The sequence below is a fragment of the Sebastes umbrosus genome, chromosome 23 (assembly GCF_015220745.1).
Source record: "Sebastes umbrosus isolate fSebUmb1 chromosome 23, fSebUmb1.pri, whole genome shotgun sequence".
In the NCBI taxonomy this organism is placed as follows: Eukaryota; Metazoa; Chordata; class Actinopteri; order Perciformes; family Sebastidae; genus Sebastes; species Sebastes umbrosus.
In genome coordinates this window covers 7,194,975-7,218,118 of record NC_051291.1, presented here as the reverse complement: position 1 = coordinate 7,218,118, position 23,144 = coordinate 7,194,975, and the positions used below count along the sequence as shown (strand labels likewise).

Genomic DNA, 23,144 nt, shown 5'->3' with positions numbered 1-23,144 from the left:
TTTTAACATGACTTCAAGGTGCAAACATTAACTCTATTAGTGTGAACGTGACGCTGTGCTGTTCTCTCACAGTGAAGTAGAAGAGCTCCGTCTCCTGCTGGTTGGCTCGTTTCTTGGCCAGACTCGGTTTGTTCAAGTATCCGTCCGACACGCTGGACTTGACCGACTCGGAGGACGGGCTGTGGGTGAAGCTCTGGGACACGTCGAAGTCCTCCAGCACGGTCATGTCCTGCAGCGTGGTCAGAGTCGCTCCCCAGGTCTTCTTCACCTGGACGGGGGGGACAGACAATGGAGAGGAGCCACTTCAGGTTCACACGAGTCTCACAGAGTTAAATACCTGACAAATCAACCTCACATTCATCAAACCGATGCAACTATTGTGTGATTTTCTATAATATCGTAGTATATATCATTAATGTCGTCAACAAAAACTGTGACGAAGAGTATTCGTTGACGATCCTTTTTTAAAAAAGTAACCTTTGAAAATGAGAACTATGACGAAATGTTTTACATTTTTCATCAACAAATAAAAACTAAAAACAGATCACAGACTACTGATTTTGGTCTGTAAACATCACAGGATCTTCTCTATGGAGGACCGGACCTGCCAAAATAAAAAATAAATTAATAAATATATAAATGACTCAATAAATAAATAGATATGCCATTAAAGTAGCAAAAATAAAATGAAAAAATAAATGTAGTCATTAATGAATTGATGAAATGTGACATAAATTGATATTTATGTTTTAATTTGTATTTTTATTTGTTTACTTTTGTATTAATTCCCTTATTTACTTACTCTTCTGTTTAATTTCCACTTTTATTTATTTATGTATTTATTTTAATGACTTTCTAAATTTATTTTTGCATTTATGTTTTGATTATTTTCATATTTATTTTTAAACGTATGTATTTATTTATGTGTTCAAGCATTTATCTATATTAATACTTATTTATTTCCCCAAACTTATTTATCTCTGTATTCTTTTCTTTATACATTTATTCATACATTTGTTTTTTCTCTTCTACTGTTGTTTTAATTATAAAAGCCCAACCATAGACAAATAGACTAAATTAATGAATAAATAATTAAACCCATGATTTGGGCTGTAAGTGATCAAAGTTTCATTTATCACAGACCCAAATCATCACTGTTATAAAGCCGTTTTCCTGTTGCTGTGAGGTAGAGAGGACCTTGGATTTTGCAGAGAAAGCATGAGTATCCTGCACAAGGTCAGTCCCAAATTACTCCACCAAACACTGAATACATCACTCTGAGAGGCTTCAGCAGGTAGGACATTTGATAAATATGAGCTCAGAGCTGCATGTGAATCTATTTTTCCACCTCAAAACAGCTCTGAACTTCCTGTATAGACGGACGACTGAACACCTGAATAAATGCCATCGCAGCACAACGCTTCACGGATCACCAGTTATGAATTATGAATTATTTCAGGGTGGACTTTCATTTCCTAAAACGTTTGATGAAGTGTGTGTGTGTGTGTGTTTATGTAGACCACATATGCAAAGTGTGTTTGTAGTTACAGCGAGGATAATGGCTGTTAGAGTGTTTTTATTTGTACATGATAATTAGGGTGTTTGTGAGCTGCTGAGACGTGCAGACGCAGCTCATTAATCCAGACTCCTTCAGCATCTTTATGCCCTTCAGGGTGAGTCAACAGCTGCCCTCTGTGCTCGCTACACAACAACAGGGAGGACGCCACACGCCAAGTTTATTTTTAGAGGCTACATCTGCGACATTATCACCCCATTAAAACTGTATACATTACCATAACTCTGTGCAAAGTTTGTAGCTGTCAGATGAACATTTTAATCATAATCAGGGAGGTTTTTGGCCACAGTAGTGGGGTCCATACTGGTGCAACACTTAGAAATATCTCAACAACTAATGAATAAATTGCCAGGAAAGTTGGTGCAGATATTAACGGTCTCTGGGGAAGAAATCCAAATGAGTTTGGTGACTTTTCATGTAGCGGCGGCCTGGTTCCAGACCGTCCACATCTCAGATACTTTCAGTGATTTAAATTGCTTTTATTGAGCTCATTGGGAGCCGTTTCCCTGATTGGAAAACAACCGTGCTAATCAGATCTTGTCGGGTTAAGAAGGGAAAGGCCTGAGAAGAAAAATGACAACTAGACTAGATGACGCTGACAAAGCTGTACAGATTGATGTAAATAATGTTAAATCCTCAGAGCAAATGTTACAACAGCTTCTGTGTCGAGTAATAATGACTGAGGTAGTGATTGGTTAGAGCAAAACAAAATAAACTTCCCCCCAAACAGAAATCGGCTAACATTAACACAATAGTCGTGTTTCCATTCAATATTCATGCAAATTTTAAGCAAACTTTTGAAATGTCGCAAAAAAAAAAAAAATGCAAATTAGGCGCGTTTCCATCAACTGGTTTGGAGCGACTAAACTCGCTCGTTGCTAAGGTAGGAGGAGTTTAACACAGAGTCCTGCACCAGGTCGGGTATGCGCGAAAAAGTTGTGTAACGGGTAAAAAAAAATTGTTAATATAAATTCATGAGCACAGGTAAAAATGAACTAACTGCAGGCAGGCAGCAGGTGAGAACAAAAATGTTTTTTTCTGGAGAAATCAGAAATCAAAATGATTCTGCACCCCGGTAGCTTATCTGGTAGAGCAAGCGCCCATGTACAAAGGCTGAGTTCCACGGCCCTTTGCTGCATATCGTCCTCTTTCTCCTCCCTTTCATAACTATTACTGTCACTATCAATAAAGGCAAAATGGCAAAAAAATAATTAAAATGATTGTGAAGTATTTTTAACATCTAATTCAGCTAATATTATCCAGCATAATCAGCTGCCAGGATTTATTTTTTTATTGTGAAAGCCTGGCACTATTGGCGCAGAACGTGCTCGCCATCTTGGCATCGAGCGCAGCCAGTGAAGGAGACTTTTCCTCGGCTGGATTTGTGATTCAAGAACGGAGAACCCAACTTTAACTAGGGACTGTTGTGTGTAATCACGGGTCGGTTCCGGTAATGACATTTGTGGGTGTGGTTTTGCAAAACTGGACCCATGCAGGACTCAGGACTGCAGGAAATATATTTTTAAGCATGATTTCTTTATGTCACGGATAGTTATTGTAGTAAATGTGGACATTTTGAGCATCGCTTTAGTTTGTGTGTCTTACCTCTTCGTTCTCGATCTTCAGAGACGCCAGGCGCGTCTGCAGCTGCGTGAGGCGGAGGTTGAGCTCAGCCTGAAGCTGCGGCTGGGAGGCGATCTGGGTCACCTGACAGGAAGTGAATCAAATCAGGAAATAAATCAGTGTCCAGAGAAAACAACGACTCAGATATGTGCTCATATATGTGTCTTTTATTTTGAAAAAGAAAGTCAGTTTGAGAATGGCAGTGCCACAAAGATTATTCTAGTTAGAGTTATGATGCTAATTCTCTCTTGATAAAGAAATTATTGTAATAATAATAAGTCACATCGGTGTGTTTATTCCTACATTTTTATCTCCAAACATAATCCCAAAAAGTGACTAAAAGTAGGACTCTTGTGGATAATATGATATACTGACTGCGTCGCCCATGTGCGCCTGGAAACTGAAGCGCTGCGGGGGGCAGAAGGCGGTGGGGTAGAGGCCCAGCAGACGCTGCCGGTCCCGGGCGGGGTCCAGGCCCTCCACGGCCCCCTCCAGCACCTCCAGACCCGCCCTCCTGGAGGCTTCAAGGCTCAGTTCGGCTGATAGGTAGGTCCTCAGAGCCCGGCTCAGACTGGAGTGGTACCCTAGGTCACAGCACTGGGACAAAGAGGATGGACATATTGATAACTTGAGTTGAGGATAGTGTCCCCATGACATTGATTTTCTCCGTTAAAAAATGAGTCCAGACTTCACTGCAGTGTTCATGAGTTTGAGACTTTCTGCAGACAGCCTGCAGCTTTTAGATTCACAAAATAGACTCACAAAATCCACAACCTCTCCAGTGATGAATAGAAACAGAAAGTTATACTCACGTCTATGATGTCGGGCAGGTCGTGGATGTAGTATTTAAACACGGAGGCGTTGGTGGCCTCCAGAGTCAACAGATACTCGTTCCTGGCTTTAAGAGTCTTCAGCTTGTTCTCAGAGTACTTTGCCTTCCTCTAATGAAGAAAGAGACACAGATTGAATCCAGAAAACAACTCTCATCATTCATCAGAAAGGTTCTCCTCCTCATGATGTGTCATTTAACCTGCATCATGAATAATATTATAGTCCAGTAGAGGAGAAGAAGCCGTTGTCTTTCAGCAATAAACACATTTGAATCATCAAACGGTGTCGTTTCTATTCAGTCACATGTGAAAATCCCTATGTGTCAGGTAGAAACTATTGGATGTGAGATATAGTGGATGCAGTTAAGGGAATTGAGACGCCCCCCCCGTACCTTCTCCCTCATCTTCTCCATCTTGCGGGCGGCGTTGCGTCTTTGGTGGCGCTCTTCTATCCGCAGGCCGAACACCGGCTCCACCCCTCCGCCCGTCCCCGACACACCCTTCACGCGGCCCTCCTGGCGCTCCGCGTCCCGCAGCTTGGTTTCCGCGCTGATCGTCTCCACGTGGTACATGTGATACGTCTTTATCACCTAGGTAACAGCAGCCCATAATAACAAGCATTCAGCGTCTGAATCAAATGGACCAGAGAAACTGCGAAAACAACGTTATGCTGCAGCCTTTTATTCCTCAAGGTTATCAGGTCCTCTCTAATCTGATTCTCTGTGTTTGGACTAGAAGCTTTTAAGGCAGCGCTCTGACTGGAATAAACTCTGACTTCTGACAGACAATAATCAGAAAATTGAGTCCTTTAAGGTTCTTTCAGACCTGGAGAATAATGTCAGAAAGGCAGAAGTTCAGAATGAAAAAACCTCTCTGAATGTGAGCTTTAAAAACATGTCCTCCGTGCCTCTTTACCTCGGCCCAGTTTCTAGTTCATTCTGCACAAACAAAAACTACTTTAATGATTGATTTCAACCTTTCATTTGATTCTTTGTCTGCCTTCTTTTACAGGGTGTCTGCAGATATCAGAGTGTTTAACAGTTCTTTTTATATAGACCAATAGACCAAATATAAAGAAATGTCTGTTAGCTTTGTGTAAAACTGATTTAAAAACATTTTCAGAGAGCTGCTGACTTACGGTGTAAAGCTCGTTGAGAAGCTTCATGAGGTCTTCCTGAAGCTGAAAGATGATCTCCTTACTCTGACAGAAGACAGAGAAATATCATTAGCACAAAGTAAATACATGCATTCACACAGTGTGACAGTAAGTACACATTTGGAGGTACTTGTACTTTACTGAGTATTTCCATTTGAAGCATCTTTAAACCAGGGCTGTCAATCAATTAAAATATTTAATCACCAATTATTCACACATTTTTTATCAGTTCAAAATGTACCTTAAAGGAAGATTTGTCAAGTATTTAATACTCTTATCAACATGAGTGGGCAAATATGCTGCTTTATGTAAATGTATGTATATATTTATTACTGGAAATCATTAGCAACACAAAACAATGACAAATATTGTCCAGAAACCCTCACAGGTACAGCATTCAGCATACAAAAAATGCTTAAATCATAACATGGCAAACTGCAGCCCAACAGGCAACAACAGCTGTCAGTGTGTCAGTGTGCTGACTTGACTATGACTTGCCCCAAAACTGCATGTGATCATCATAAAGTGGGCATGTCTGTAAAGGGGAGACTCTCTAACACACTGTTCCTTTAAACAGCAGGCGAGAAAGCAGCATGAGTATTGAAAACGTTTCAATTCACAATCGATGTGTCATATGATCGAGCTTTATATAGACCACCGATCAAACTATTTAGAACGATCGGAGCACCCTTATGCATCAGTATCAATCTAATAATGTCAGAGACATTTTAATGCACAATGAGTACTTTTAATTTTCATACTTTTAAATGCATTTTGTTCATAATATTTTTCAAGATTATTGCTTTGGCATGCAACAAAGGTCTCCGGCTGGAATCGAACCAGTGACGTAGCGGTTATGTAGCATTGATACAAATATTGATTACAGCCACTTTAAGTAAAAGGTCTGAGTGCTTCTCCCAGTGTAAAGAAATACAGGTGATCTGAGCAGCACCAGATGAATAAAAGGACAAACAAATTAATTCATAAAGCTCAAACTGGATCCCGGTCTCATGCATTAAACAGCTCCAGTTATGTGGCAGCACATTAATATTACATTATGCTAAATGCCTGTGGATTCCCAGGATGGATGGATCCCGTTCCCATAGCGCCCGCTGAGAAAAAGATCAGCTGAGCCCGTCGCCATGGCCACAGGACTGTCAGCGTTGTCATGGCCACCCGGCCGTCCGTCTCCTCCTCAGAGCAGAGTTAGAGAGAGGACACGGCGATGTGATGGAGGTCTGACTGTTTATAGCTGCTGGCGGCCGCTGCACTTTAGTCAGTATGAATAAAAGAGGAGCCGGAGGACAGATTAATAATGAACGCGCTGAGCTAAAGTTGGAGGCGGTTTTCAGGCGTGCGTGACTGTGCGTGTTTAATTTGTTAAACTCCGAGGCAGTTCGACCGACCTCAGGGGAAAACTGACTTTACTTTTCATTAGAATCAACTCTGGTACTCAAAGACGCCGCATGAAAAAATAACAAGCCTAGAGGAAAAGTCTCAGCACATTTACTCACTGAAGTACTGTACTTCAACTCAATACTGAGGTTCTTCTACTTTACTGGAGTATTTCCATTAGATGCTACTTTATACTTCTACTTCACTATATTTATTTAAGAGCTATAGGTTACTACTTACTTTTCAAATAAGGATTTTAACATGATCAGTTTATAAAATATGATCCATTGTAGGTCAGGAAAAAAAAGCCAGGGGAGGCGGGTAATATCAGTTTTATATTCCGAGAAAAAACTCACAATTTCTGAGATTAAAGCAGTAAATTTACGAGAAAAAAACTCACAAATTTACAAAAGAAATCTTGAATATTCGCTAAGATTGAAGCAGTAAATTTACAAGAAAAAAACTCACAAATTTACAAGAAATAACTTGAATATTCTCTGAGATTAAAGTGCTAAATTTATGAGGAAAAAACACAAATTTATGAGAAAAAAACTCGAGGAACAAAATCTGCCAGTTCTGTGTATTATTATAATATATACAGTATAATGGAAAAAAGAAACGTATTTCAAGTTATTCCATTTTTTGCAAAATTATAGTGCAGTAATCTGTTTCATTCTGTCTTGTTTCAAGCTTTTTAACAAATTGTTTTAATATTAAAACACAGTATTTTTACTCCAGGGAAAATAAGGCTTTTAGGACATAATTATAAACAGAAATGTCAGGAAAGTTTTAAATGAATTGATTTAAAATAAAAACAATCTTTCAATCATTAAACATCATTAATCTGCGATTAAAGATTTTTCACTTGTTTTAAGAAAATAAGGTTTTTAGGACTCAATCATATAATAAAACACCAAAAAAGACGTAATTTTTTCTGCATAATGAGTACCATTACTTTTGATACTTTATATACATTTTGCTGATAATACTTCAGTACTTTAAGATAAAATATTTAATGTAGGATTTTCCCTTGTAATGTGTGGTTTTACGACATCTTCCACCGCTATTATCTCCCCACTTCAGGCCTACTGAACATTTCCCTTCTGATCTGTGATGAATCCCTGCAGCATGCTAATGTACAAAAGCTTTACAATTAAATATTAATGAACGAAGATTCACTTTCTTCTACATTAAGTACACATGTGAAGAAAAACTGCCGGATTTATTACATTTTCTTTCCCCTCTTTTTGCTCAGCCGGTGAACATGCTTCACTTCACAATCCATTACTGGAGACTGCGACAGATTTAGAGCCGGACACTGAGGGGATATATGGGGACATCTACTGGAACATTTATATAGATTTACAGTAAAACGTTGGCTTTATATTGGCAATAAAACACCACCTTAATTACAGGTTATTACGGAGGTCCCATGACGTATCATGTCAGAAGCTTTTCTATCCTGAGAATAAGTGCTGTGGTCAGTGTTGCCAGATTGGACGAACAAAAAGTGGCTCTATCAGAGACTAAAACCACCCGATAGTCATAAAAGTATTGATTGCAGTCCGTGGCTCTCAGCTCCAAGACGTGAATCTTTAAAACTTTAAAAAAATGTTAAACTTTATAATTTGACCTCTGCATTTTACCCATCCTTAGGAGTAATGGGCGGCTGTGAAGCGACCGGTTCAGTGTCTCAAGGATACTTCAACATGCACAACCGAGGATCGAACCGCCTACCTTGCGGTTTAAGGACAACCCACTTTACCCACTAGGCTACAGCCGCCTCACATCTCTAAAAGATAGATTTGCTACATTTTACTTTTTCTACAGATTTGATCTGTGACTCAAAAGCGTGAGTTTTGTGATCTGTTGCGCCCCCAGTGTTCATGGTAATGACGTACAACAGTGCTCTATGGCTCAGAGGAAGAAGAGATATCAGACTAACCCTTTTCAGGAGGCGGGCAGAGTCCTCGCTGATGTGTGTGAGGCGGCTGATGACGTTGTTCAGGTAGAGGTCGCTGAGGGTGGCGTGGTCTTTACTCTCCCTTCTCACCTGGAAAAGAGAGAGACAGAAAGAGACAGAGGTGTGATGAAGGAATATGTCTGATGTCTTCATATTTCTTATTATAAAAGAGTCACTCAAACACAAACAACCAACCTGGTTTAACAGCAAGTACCAGCAGTTGACCGGAGAGAGCAGGTTCTGATCCTTTCTGGAAGAGACAAGAGTAGAAAAATATATATCAATTTAAACTTATTTTTTTGTAATCAAAGCAAACACAAATGATATACTGTATATGCATTGATTTCTTACTTGTATTGCTGATGGTCTTTCGTGCTGCGTGTTTTGGCCATGAACCTCTCGGCGAGCTTCTCCAGGTTTCGGGAATACTCCGTCTCGATCTCGGACTTCTTCCTGAAGAAGTCCTGCAGGTCCTGAAGCAGCTGGACTCTCATCTCGGTCTGCTGCTCCAGACAGCGCTGCTGCTCCACCAACTGGGCCCGGACATCTACACTCACACACACACAGATGGACGTCAGTGTGAATTAGACACTTTTGACAATTTGTTTATCCGTGGCAGCAAAATAACTGGAATATTTATCTTTCATTATAACGCCACAAAGATTACTTCTGTACAGTTCATTTATCTTGTTGTTGACATTTCACTAAAATGGAAGGAGTCTCTGTCTGTTTGTCCTTTGATTTTCGTCCAAAAGAATTGCACGGAAATTTATAAAACTGATTTTGTCGGTTCGTATGAATGCTTGCACAGCCCTGTGGAACATTTGAGCGAGGGAAAATGATGGATGGACCTTGACTTCAGCAGTTTGTTGCACAGAGAGCATACAGTATATTTGTGGGGCCTTGGAAGAACGGGAGTTGGTTTACAGGGTAACGGACTGCCTGACAGATGGCTTTTTACCGTCCAACGAGACATTTTTGGGACTATTGGTGTTTCGGAATAACTAGCTTTTATATCTTGTGTTTACCAGAGATGTGTTCATAAGTTTCTTGGAAATAAGTCAGCATGAAAAAAGCATCAAAAAATTACTAATTGACTAAAGAAATCATAGTTGACTAAGATCAAAACGAGCGATTAGTCGACTAACTGATTAAGAGGAGGCAGCCCTAAAAACCCAAAGATATTCAGCTCACAGAGACATAAAACAGAGATTCTTCTCATATTTGAGAGCCTGAAAACGGTGAATGTTTAGCGTATTTGCTTGATTAATTATGTTTAATAAATGTTTAATTTTCTGTCCATGGCCTAATCCGTTAAATCAGCTGTTCAGCACCGCCCCTCCTCTTCTTCTTCCTCCCTTTTAATCCCTTATAATTACTGATGAAGACGGTCCATTTCTACTCCGAGGAGTCACCTTGGACGACATCCTCTGGCCGCATTGAAAAATACCACACACATAGACACTCCCTGTGTGCACACACACACGCGCACACACACTATCAGTCAGTCCTACAGTCAGCATGGTAATGCCTGGCTGCACGCTTCACTGGTCGAGCTGTTTCAGAGCTGAATCCATCTGCAGCAGGAGGGAGGGAGCGGGAACAGAATACACAATGGTAACACACACACACACACACACACACACAAACGCACACACAGACAGACACACACCAATCCCTGAGGGGACCCTATCCACTCCACTACCTGTTGTCTTGGCAACCACACACTGCGTGCGAACCATGTGATGAGGAAGGTGAAGACAAGAGCTCGGATCTGCCGCATCGACACACATACACACACACACACACATACACACACACACTGGACATGCTTCATAGATCTCTATGGAAACACTGCCATGGCCTTGGTCCTCACAAGTCTATGAAACTCTGTGTATTACTGTATGTGTTTGTGTTTATTGATTGTGGCGTTGCTGTTTGACTAATTTAAAATGGCTGCCGTCTCACACACACTGGGAATGTGCAACACTTTCATATAAATGAACGTCTGCTTCGCTGCAACACATTTCACCCTGGGCGTGGAGAGAATACTCGCTTCTGATTGGCTCGGGGCATCCCAAATATGGTTTGCGGCGTCCCGGCGGTCAGAGGTTTAATCACACTTGTAAATTGGTGTCGGGCCTCTGTTGTGGGCTGCAGGTAACCATGGCAGCACTACTGATGCTTTAAAGGAATAGTTTGACATTTTGGGAGGTATTCGCTTTTTTGCTGAGAGTTGGGAAAGAAGGCGGTTAGCTTAGCTTAGCATAAAGACTGGAAACAGAGGGAAACAGCTAGCCTGGCTCTGCACCTTTAAAACTCACAAATTAACATGTTATATCTCATTGTGTACTTTAGGGCTGCTCGATTATGACAAAAATCATAACCACGATTATTTTGGTCAGTTTGGACACATCATGCATTTAGAAAGAACATTCTGTAGCCTACATTTTAAAGTTAAATGCATCAATTAAGAGATTACATCTATGATGAACTGTGAGCTCTAGCAAACAACGGTAATGACACGGCGAAAGAGGTCACACACAGAAAGCATGGTAGACAAAACGGGGTCCGTGTTTCAAGATGGGTCAGGTTGGTTGCAGACATCGCCGCACTGAGGACAGTCCACCCCGGCTGACAGTCACGCCGGGAGCAGGGAGCCCTGACCCTCCTCGTCCCTCATAGCGAGCAGTAAGCGGCGAGGTCCAGGCGAGGGGAGCTGTAAAGCGTCACTTTCACCCCAGGCCTTTCCAAGCCCACTTAGAGACGGTCGTGGTGCACAACCACGGGGAGAATACGTAGAGATCCCACGAGCGCATCCTTCCACACTGAGCGTCCGTACCTAACCCGGCAAGCGGGTGAAAGCACACCGCTGTAAAGGAAGAGGGTGCGCTGGATTTATAACACAAGACAAAACGAGTCATTGCGAAACGAATTGCAGCACAGTAATGGTTTATGTCGATTATCTTGCTTTCTTAATCATTGGAAGACAAAATGAGCCCAATGAAAAAGGGTGACATCTGTGAAAGTGCCCCAAATAACAACAGGTTCCTATAGTTTCAGAGGTTAGACTACATCCACCAGATCCCCATTAGAGAAGTTTAATGTTTTACTTCTATAATACACCTCTTTATATGCACATTTTCATTGGTACAACTTCATCGCCTGGCTGTTTGACGAGGAATAGCTGCTATGTATTTAACCTGTCACATCAAATATCCACATAACTAATAACTGTTGTGGTCCTCTTTCCTAACAGTTTAGCATTTCACTCGCAACAGTCGACATATAGAAACTAAATACCAGATATCCTCTCAGGCGATGAATCTGTGATGTATTTGATCTTGTGGAATAAAACAAACTAGCTCCATGTAGCAGACTCTCTTTGCCTTTCTAGCAAATCCCAGTCATAGTTTCCGCAGGGATTTCAGACTCCACATCAAAGAGACGTTAACTTCACTGCCGACAAAATTATGTGGTACATTTCCTCTTTACATAAACGGTTACCACCAGAGGAAGAGCTGCTCCAGAGACTCAAATATCTCAGCAACTATCAAGAGGACTGCCAAGAAATTTTGTACCAACATTTATGATGAGTTGTCATAACTTTAGTGATCCTCTGACTTTTCCCTCTAGCGCCACCAGCAGGTCAAACTTTCAAATATCTGCAACACGAATGACATTCAGCCTCAGCTGTTCGTTGTATCTGGGTTTTGGACAGTTAGAAGACGTCTCCTTGGGTGTTCAGAATATCATGATTTGCATTTTTCTGCTCATTTATAAACCAAACAATACATCAATTAATCCAGAAGATAATCAGATTAACTGTCTGCTGATCAGCTGATAGTGAAAACAATCGTCAGCTGCAGCAGAGGAGAGTGTGAATGAAAGGTTTGCTGTTGCAAGAAAAGAGGAGGATTCAGGCAGATCTAGCGAGGAGGCGAGATTATATCAATGAAACTCCCCTGCTTGGATCACAGTCAATTGAAAGTGAAAGGAGGACATCCGCCGCACTTTAACTTTTGATGTGTGAAACGCTTCTTCTTAGAAAACCTCCTCGTGCGTCCTCGTAACACCCCCAAAGACAAGACTCAGCTTCTTTCATCAGAGCAGCTACAGTCGGCATCAGCACAATGTAGCACAGTGGGAAAACTACGCAGACGATATAGCGAGCAGAAAGAATTTGTCTCGAGAAATCTGCGGACTGATTCAATCGGAGAGCTCTACAGAGAGAGATTTGTTGCTTTAGCTGGCGGGACGGAGCGCTCAGGTCAGGCACCGCCGAAAGGTTTCAAGGTTATTTTCTTCGTTCAAAGTGACATTTAGTAACATTTTCACACAGAAAGAAATCTGTTTTGCTGCTTTTTAACCACATGAAATCTGGATCAGTTACGTCCTGGACAAAAACGAGATTAATTTCAATCACCTACGTTTCTCCACATTAGCGAATTTCTAAGCACACAGCTCTGAAACATGTCCCAAGAAGACTGCCATTTGTTGAGATGAAGACAATAAAAAGCAGAAAAATTGAATCCGCTGCCAAAATCCTCAGTGTGATGAGCACCTGGAGACGACGGGCGTCTAGACTTCCCTCTTTAAAGAGTCTGAGCTCCAGCAGTGAAATGATTTCAGCTGCATTCTCATTATACATCTAGAAACACTCCCATCAAAGACAATCCATGTGTCTCCAGTGACAAAAAGATTCAATCTCAAGTTAAGGCTGCCTCCTTGTAGTTAAGGCTGGTCGATGTGGCCTTACAATGACTTGTGGTCAAAAACTTCATATTTTAGGGCTTCGTGATGAGCAAGAAAAGACCTGCACCACCTGCGAGACTGTCATCGTTGTGCATATTCAACCCGTACAGCTTATCACATACAGCTATGGACTAGAGGTGGGACCAAGTCATTGTTTTGCAATTCACAAGTAAGTCTCAATTCCTAAACTCTGAGTTTCAAGTCCTAAAAGAAGTCACAATGCGCTCGTCACCATATGTAATGCCATGTAGTTTCCGAACCGCACCTTTTGCAGACTGAACTTAGTTTTTTTATTGAACACCGCATAGTTTTTGTACGCAAAAGAAATCATCTTTAGTAACGTAACGTTAGTTCTTCATGGTTCTCTGATGTTGGATCGGTTCATACAAAGTGTTGCTGGGAATGAATAGCGTTAATGTCAGTTGATTCAGGAAATGAAAATGATTCGTGACTCACTCTTTAATCTTTGGGCTTGGGGGGGAAGGTATTAAGTGTTTTCAAGTCAAAAGGCTCAAGTCCAAGTGAAGTCATCAAGAAGTCATTGGTGTTAAAGTCCAGATTGAGCTGCATTGTTACATTGGATTTTGTCAAATCGAGTCTAAAGTCATCAAATTCATGATTCAAGTCAAAGTCATGTGTGAGTCCACACCTCTGGTACCAGATGATTCAACGACAGACATCCAGCTCAGTGAACAGTTTCAGCAGAAAACAGAGCAAAACCAACACTAATTCATGTGTGATTTAAAGGTATGCGGCACTATAGTTGCTCAATTCACCCAAAATTAACAGAATATTAAGGTTGATGATTGGACATTTCTTGCTAAAAAAAACACCTTGGGAGTCGTAGTTAACTTCTGCCCCCAAGTTTTCATGTACACACATTTGTATTTGTTGACTTTTTATTCAAAGAATCAGGTATTTTGCTAACACAGTTGTTCATCTTTTGTACTGATGATTACCGAGCATCCTCTGTCCGTCACCTCACATCGTCTGTGGTCGAAATGAAAGGGACGCCAAGAACAGGGATGGGTTTACTGAACTGTTTGCCGTTCTTGATACTGTTTCCTCTAAAGAGGAAGCATATTGGGGTTCTTAGAGTCTCAGATAAGGTTTCACAGTTCTTTGTCTGTTATCTCTGTGTCTTTGTAGCTGCTGTCGATGGTTATCACATGTGGTGTAGCGAAAAAATAAATAAATAAACGTCTCAATATGATCTGGATCAGTGTCCCAGCATAAAGAGACAAATCACTGAACTGTTGTTGGGAGCAACTAAAGATATGTGGCAAACGTTGCAGGTTTAAAAACGATTTTAACAGATAGTTTTGCCTCAGTTTGTCAAAGACAAGACGATTAATTCTTTCAATTTGGGAAGTTGACAATTAATATTCTATACTGCACAGTTGGCAACCTCCACGTCTGAGAAGTGAAGCCAATGCTGAAGTGCCTTAAACTTGCATTCTTTCTAACAGCCAGCAGGAGGCGACTCCTCTGGTTGCTAAAAGAAGTCTGATTGTATAGAAAGCTATGAGAAAATGAGCCTACTTCTCACTTGATTTATTACCTCAGTAAACATTGTAAACATGAGTTTATGGTCTCAATCACTAGTTTCAAGTCTTCTTCAATACAGCATGATGTTCATTTAGTAAATTATGGTCCCATTTAGAGTCAAATAGACCATAAAGCAGGGGATGCTTTAGGGCGGGGCTACCTTGTGATTGACAGGTCGCTACCACGGCGTTGTCCGTGTTTTCGTTTTAGAACTTCAACCCTTTCACAATGTGTAAATTGTAAGATTTGGTTACCTAAAAATGTCATATTCAGCATATTCTGGTTGCAAAAAATCAAGATGGCCACGGCCAAAATGCCGAACTTGAGGCTTCAAAACAGCAGTCCACAAACCAATGTGTGACATGACGGTGACTACGTCCACTTCTCATATACGGTCTATGATACTGCATGTCAACTTTGTGAAATCAACTAAAAAGAAAATGAATTGGCAACACTTTTCAATCCTTTTTCAAGCAAAAATGTCAAACATTCTCTGGTTCCAGCTTCTCAGTAGGCTTGCCGCGGTAGTTCCCGGTGTTACACAGTGGTCGGGCACACACCGGGCTGCAGGTTTCCAGGAGGAAATGGACTTGGAATAAACACTGTATAGATGATTCATCAATGAAGGCGAGAGAGTAATTGTCAAATTAACTGATAATGAAAATAATGGTTAGTTGTATAATCTATTCTCAGATGGCTGACTTCCTTCCATCCTGTGTGCCGACTAAAACTGGGCCAACTGGTGACTAATTCATTAACTATCCTTCACTCATTCATTATTGTTGGAATGATCTTATCCATCCAAACCCCGTCTACTTATAATGAGAGTTTTTATCAGTGTGGTGTGATGTCACAGGAACAGGAAGCTCACGCCGCCTTCCCCAGGTGACCGTTACTATGGCGACCAGGTCCAAGGACACGGGGGCAGCAGTATACCGCTGGATCATCAAGAATCACACACACTCTGATGGAGGGCCTTTTAATTCAGAACATATGACTGGATGAAGAGTCACTTCATTTATCTATTGACGCCCCTCCATCCTTCTCTTGCAGGTATGCAGATGTGAGGTCACTAATCACCTGCATGCACACGCAGGCAAAAACAAGAGCTGCAGCCGCCGCCGCCGCATGCAGCAGGAAACTCTTCATCTCTGCCTGCCGTCTGTCTCTCCACTCCCCCCTGCAGAGCTCTTTTCTTTCCTCTTTTTTCCATTTGCATTTTCTCATTAAGAAGCTCCTCGCCTGCTTCAGACAGAAGAGAAGGAGGTGTCACACACACACACACAAACACACGTTTGGCGAGGTGACACTCCAAATATCAGGTGCTCGCTCAGTTGAACCACAAAATATGTGCCGTCAGCACTGTGCATAATCTCTCTCCGCTGCTACCTTTCCACCTCACCTCAGCGAGTGGACCCCACCTCCTCCTCCTCCTCGTGAGAAGAGCGGCCGCCACCTCCTGTGTATACATTACACACCACCTCCTGCACGGACCAATCAGGAGCCGGAGCAGGGAGGCAGACTTGGAAAGCACATAGTTACAACGCAGATCTATACGCTGGGCTCTCGGCAGGAGGCGACAGGAGGCAGCCGAGGGGCTTCATGTGAGCGGTCACTTCAATGCGGGGCATCCCCGAGTGTGGTTTGGCACGCCGCCACGGCCGCGGCCACACAAACACAGGTACGAGTGTGTATAAACAAGACACACACTCCTCCTCGCCACCACTCCCGGTTAAATCGAATCACTCAAACTCTGTCGATTGTTGCAGTGACAGAACGAGCACAGCAGGGTGAAGACGGATGAGAGGAGGAAGGAAGGGAAGGAGAGGAGGAGGAGGAGGAGGAGGAGGGAGTAATTGTGCGTGAGAGGAAGGACATTATTTCTGAATGAAGCTGCTTGAATTTCAAGAGAAAATGCGCCGCAGAGTAAACAGTTCATCCTCTTCATATTCTGGATTTTGGGTGGGAAAAAAGAAAAGCTCAAAGTGCTGTGGGGATGGGGATGGAGATGGGGATGGAGATGGGGATGGGGATGGCGTGGGCGTAGGTGACAAGTGAATATGGAGGTGTGAGGAGCCATGTGGCGAGGGGAAGAGCGACAGAACGACACATGGCTGCCTCTGATGGTATTTTGCAGGTGTCCGAATAAGATGTCGCACCAGTAAAGGTCGGACATTTTGAACTGAGCCAGGTAAGAGAGGTGAAGCACCTAGAAGAAGAAGAAGAGGAGGAGGAGGCGGAAACGGCTTTATCTCGCATCACACCTCTGGCTCAGTAAACGAGGCAGAGTTGTAGTTGTACTAAAAGGTCATTCGACTCGTCCGTCGCCGCCCCTACGAAGCAGGGATGGTGGTAACCATGGCGCCAGCAGGAGGAGGAGGAGGAAAGAGGAGGGGTTGTCCCATGGTCATGGCAACCACTATTTCAGGCCTGTCATCATCATCACCTTAAGAACATGTTGCCAGTTTAGCATCACGCCATCAGGTGATCTATGGCGACCACACACACACACACACACACACACACACACACACACACACACACACGCACACGCACACACGCACACACACGCTGCTGCAGTCACAGCCTCAGAGGAATACCAATAGAAAGACTCCCAGACCGCCACTCGCCTCAGGAGTGTAAAAACCCTTTTGCACACACACACTCACATGGGCGAAAGAGATGAAGAGGATCTGCAGAATAGACTTGCACACACACACACACACACACATATATATATATTAAAACCCACCCTCCTCTTCCTCTTCCTCCTCCTCCCCCCTCAGGCACCATGCAGCACTCAGGATGAACCCAGAAATCCTGACGTCTCATGGTGAGGTGTCAGCTACAACACACACCCTGCACACACACACACACACAGGGATGAATGGATGCAGTGCATGGGCATGCTGGCAGACAGGTGTGTGTGCATGCATAGGTGAGAAAAAGGTGGGTGTGACTGTGCAAGGATTGTGTGCCTGAATGTTAATGTTGTGTGCATAAATGTTCAAATAAATGATCTTACCTTTCACCTGGCTCTCGTATTCTGCGAGGATTTCTTTGTCCTTCTTGCTTTTGTTTGAGTTTGACATGTCGTCACAGAAGGTGAGGTGATCGGCAGGTAAGAAGAAGAAGAAGAAGAAGAAGAAAAAACAAAAGAAGAAGCAAAAAAAACGCCGGTTTTTATTTCCCTCCGTGCGCACCGCCCGAGGCCAACATGCTAGTTAGATCCATCCAGTGCCGCAACAACACAGCCAGTATAGTGGCCACGCACCTCCACGCTGAGGAGCAAGAGGAGGAGGAGGAGGAAGAGGAGGAGGAGGGAGGAGGCGCGTGCAAAATCACGCACACTCAGTGAGAAATAACCCTCTCGTGATAAAAGCAATAAAAGGAGGAAAAAAATGTAATTAAAAGCTGCAGAATGAGCGTCTGCTTCTAACCGCGCAGCTCCTGCAAACACACCCGCGCGCACATGCACATGCACCGGTCTGCAGGGTGGAGGGTGGGTGGGGGGGGCAGATAGCCGGGTGCACGCCCACTAGGTAGACATGCACACTCACATACATATGCATGCAGAAACACACTCTCACACACACACTGGGTGCACGCTGAGAGAGTCGGTGTTTGATGTTGATCTTCACCTCGCTGTAACCTTTTCACACGTGCACGCGCACACAGGCTGACCACCAAGCCGATAAGCGCGTGCGTGCGTGTGATGGAGATATGTGTGCGTGTGTGGAGTGAAATGCCGGTGAGGAAATGGGTGTGTCCGCTCTGGAGGCGGGACTTAGTGACGTGATTGACAGTTGAGGTGACCAGTGTGAGTCACATGAGCAGAGCAGCCAAAGACATTAATGAATGGAAGAAGCAAGGGAGCAGGTTCAACCATTTATCTAGTAGTTTTTAGGAAAAATGCACAAAAACTATATTGGAATTGGTGGGCAGACACTCAATATTAATAGTCTCTGATCAGGAGCAAAAAAAAAAAGTGCCATCCTTATTTCCAACTGAGCTTTATGACTTTCTAACATGTGCCTGGTTCAGTAATCCTTCATTGTTTGTAGCAACCAACCAAACACTGTTTAAAAAAAGGTATATTTTCTCTAAATGTTATCTTACTTACATCACTTTCCAACAAGAAATGCTAAAAACTGTCATTTCAAACAGGGACTCTGGCACGGGGACCCCCTGAGCTCTCGGGCCCCCGTGCCTGGTTCAGTTATCCTTCATTGTTTGTAGCCACCAACCAAAGTCTGTTAAAAAATATCACAACATTTTAATTGTATTTGCTTATTTAACTGTCCAATTACAGTATATTTTCTCTAAATGGTATCTTACTTACATCACTTTCCAACAAGAAGTATCAAAATCAGTGATTTCAAACAGGGACTCTGGTGCAGGGTCTAAAAAACAAGATCTGTAAAACACACAATATTTGCCTGTGAAATGTAGAGGAGTAGAAGTATAAAGTAGCATGAAATGGAGATACTCATGTAAGTACCTAAAATTGTTAAGTACAGTAAGCTAATTGAGTAAATGTACTTAATATTAATGACAATAATAATACATTTTATATCATGCTTTTAAAAGTACTCAAATGCACTTTACATGGTAAAAACAGCAAAATAAACAGTAAAAGTGATAACAATAAAAAACAATCAAATGACATTAAAACAGTATTAAGACAATTAGCCTTAAAAACTATTATATTATAGTCTACTATTTCTATTATATGATATGACTTTATTGAGAACTAATATATTGTAAATTGATTATTTATTATCTGATATAATTATACCTGTTTTTAGTATTTGTAACTACTGTCTTTTATTACTTTATTATTTTAAAGAACTACTGAAGTATAATTGTAGAGCACATATAAAAACACCCACAGTTGACCAAAGTGCTGAACTACAATTAAATGAATACAAAGCAAACAACAATAAAAACAGAGGAAAACAATAAACATAATGTGTACATAATAGTAGTAAAAGAACTGCAGCTACCTCGTGTTCCTATGTGGTCCTTCGTGTTATATCCAGCATTAAAATCAGCACATTTTGCTGCCTCCCTCCATCATCAGAAACCAAACTCTTTCTGTCTAAAGCGAGTAGAGTCAGATCACTCACAATGACGGACCAGCTCAGATGTAATAAATGTCACAGTGTGCATCTCCATCAGGTCTAAATCCTGTTTAGTAAATGAGCTGAGTTACCATTTGTGGCTATTTGTCTCCACCTAGTGGTTCAATGTGAGAACTTTCACCTGATGGATGTTCTACAGTAAAAGTCTGACTCTGATATCCTCCTTGTTTGGGGTCCAATAGACTCCAATACTGTATATGTGTCAAAATGATAACAATAACTGCAAATATTTCCCTCAAATATTTTTCTTTCTTCTGAAATTTAAGAACTTTAAGAACTTTTAACATGCACTATCTGCAACCATTTTGGACTCTAACCACTGGCGCACTTTACACTTTACACTATACATCCTATATACCACTTTATAGACTGCACATATGCACATATTACATTTATTTATTGTACATACTACATTTATTTATTGACGGACTGCACACACTATGTTCACCCATTCACTCTGTATCTTTTATATCTCTATTATTGTTTCTATAATTTTTGTATACCTTTACCTCTCCTGTGTTTCACTCTGTTTGCTGATGTTGCTGCTTTGACACCTGAATTTCCCTCCGGGGATTAATAAAGGTTCACCTTATCTTATCTTATCTTAAATATTAACAGTAACCCTTGCACATTTGAGGAAGGTGATAAAATATATCAACACTTTCTCATCCCATCTCGTCATATTGTATACTGACGCTTTGTCAGACCCCTTGGCGTCACTTTTCGGTCACAATAAACATGTGGTAAACGAGTCCAAGACAAATGCAAGACTTCAAAAACCCTGATTAATACACAGGAACATGAGGAACTAATTCAACTAGAATCAGACCCGATGACAGGCATTAAGAATAACTATATAGAAACAGCCAATCTTCTCTCTGATGGTCTTGTTTACTGATGTAAGTCATAAAGAGGCGTCAGGATTACACTGAGACTGTTTCATAACAAGTTAAAAGTTCATCACAGTAACTTTAAGTAGATTGTATCTGGCATTAAATATCCATCAGCATGTGATATTGTTTCCAGCTGACAAAATAAATCATCAGACTTTGATGTGATAGCTCTACATACATCATTTTACTAGACAATCAAGCGATGGGCATTAAATCACCTTTGTTAATGTATGTTGAATAAAGTCAGAGGAGCGTGAGTTCAAACCATCATCTCTGCTGGACTGCTGGATTGTTTGAACTTCAGCAGCACTTTATAGGAGGATGTTTTTGGGAATACGACCCGTCGGGTTGCAACAGAGCGGACTCATTGACAGATGCATGCAGCGTGTTCAACCTAATTTATTTATTTAGCAGCCTGAAGGAGTAAAATTATCCAGTAAATCACAAAAGCAAGCGTTATAGGAACGTTTTAAACATAAATCTACACATGCGTAGCATTCCTGTCCTGTTAATCATCCGATTTATCCCATCCTGCAGGTCGGGTAAAAGAGAAGGTGATTACAGTGAATTACTCCGACGTGGATGTATTCACAGAATCACATGGCGCTCTTCAGTCTCCTTACTTTTTCCTATAAATCTCTTTCGGCACTTCAGAAAGCCTTTGTAATGCCTGCATTTGTTTAATTTTCCTAATCTCTACCAGACTGCTTCAGAGGCAGCGTGTGTTGTTCATGTGTAAGGAATGTGTTTACAGAGATGTGCCGTACGGGAACGTTGTATTTCAGCTGGAATTTGAAGGAAAAGGGATTGAACCAGGGCTGTTTGATTTTGTCTGTTTAGAAGTTAGTTATCTCTCTGTCTCCGTGGGTTGACCCTCTCCTTCTACTTCTTACCCTTTATGGAGGAATCTGGAGAGGAGAGGTCAGCTGGAGGAATGTGTAGTAATCTTATAGCCTGCTGCAGGTGGAGGTTATATTTATGTAAGGATGCGTGAGAGGTATGTTGTTTTACAAGGAATGCCAGCAGCAGGTTTGCCTCCTTGTCTTAAAGTCTGACGTTCTGAAACTCAAATTTATTTATTTTCTTAGAAGAAGTTTATTTGAGCAGCAAGTCACATAGAAACAGAGCCCTGATCAGGACTGTCAAAGGAATAGTTCAACATTTTTGAAATACGCTTTCTGGCAGAAAGTTAGATGAGTAGATCAGAAGAGGTGTCTGTATGTTTAATATGAAGCCACAAAAATAAACTGTATAGACCGTTTCAAAGGAATTGCGTTGCTAGGCAACAGCTTGGGTCCATGTTTACTTCCTGTCAGCTGATGTCATTCACATACACCAAAAAACGTTTATTGATAAGAAGTGAAAGTCAATTGTTCGTTCCATTGCGAGGTCAGCGCCCAGCTGCAGATCTACGCTTCCGCCATTTTGGACTGAAAGTGACTACTGGACGTCAGTAAAACGTTCGCCTTCAAAGTGCCGTACAAAAGTAAAACTAAATTATTTCAATTCTATTGTCATATTCTACTGAAATGGCCTGTGTTGAACAATAAAATGATTATAAATATGCAAACTATTATTACTATTTACTTACTTATTTATTAAACTTCTTTGCTTCCCAGAGGAGCATAAAGTAAGCGATGGACATAAATGGAAATTAGAAAAATCCAGCACACAGATTTTGAGAGCAATCTTAAACTTTTTCATGTCAAGGATACCAAATGGAGTCCAAATAGACCACAGACCACGGATGTATAAGAGGTTGTGTCCTGTGCTTTTGCCCTGCGTGTTAGTAAATAGCATACAACTCCATTAAATTCTGTTGATGTCATGCTACTAGCACTACTAGCTACTGTGCAATAAAAGATTCGTTGCAAAGGTTGCAATCAAGTTGGCTAATCAGTTACACTGTAAATATGTGTACTATTACATGCACAGTGAGGGCAAAAGTTTATGTATCATCTGTTCTGCATGAAGGTGATATATCAAGTTAAGATTCAGTTGCTGGAATCCCATTTGTATATCATTCTTATTAGTTTTAATGTGTACATTTTATGTACAATGTTTTGATCCACATTGACTGTCATCTTTTACTACATTGACCTGTGCATCACTTGTGGCCTCTTATCTGCTGCAATAAATATTGTGCATTTGATGATTTATGGTCTAATAAAAACTACAAAGTTTGGAGGATTCTTATGCATCAAAAGAAACGTCTTTCCTCACAAAAAATTGAATAAATGTTGGTGGCTCTGCGCTCTGAC

At 41.5% G+C, this 23,144-nt stretch overlaps 1 protein-coding gene across 1 annotated transcript in view; it reads right to left on the bottom strand.

Moving 5' to 3' along the window:
• LOC119482355 (SLIT-ROBO Rho GTPase-activating protein 1-like) overlaps window positions 1-18,489 on the bottom strand; it is a 28,695-nt gene extending 10,206 nt beyond the window's left edge. The window contains 10 exon segments of the mRNA XM_037759778.1: window positions 71-268; window positions 3,182-3,283; window positions 3,575-3,796; window positions 4,012-4,140; window positions 4,422-4,619; window positions 5,168-5,230; window positions 8,526-8,633; window positions 8,739-8,793; window positions 8,895-9,090; window positions 17,872-18,489. Coding sequence (XP_037615706.1) covers window positions 71-268; window positions 3,182-3,283; window positions 3,575-3,796; window positions 4,012-4,140; window positions 4,422-4,619; window positions 5,168-5,230; window positions 8,526-8,633; window positions 8,739-8,793; window positions 8,895-9,090; window positions 17,872-17,938 — 1,338 coding nt within the window. The 5' untranslated portion in view covers window positions 17,939-18,489.
• Window positions 18,490-23,144: the final 4,655 nt, after the last annotated feature.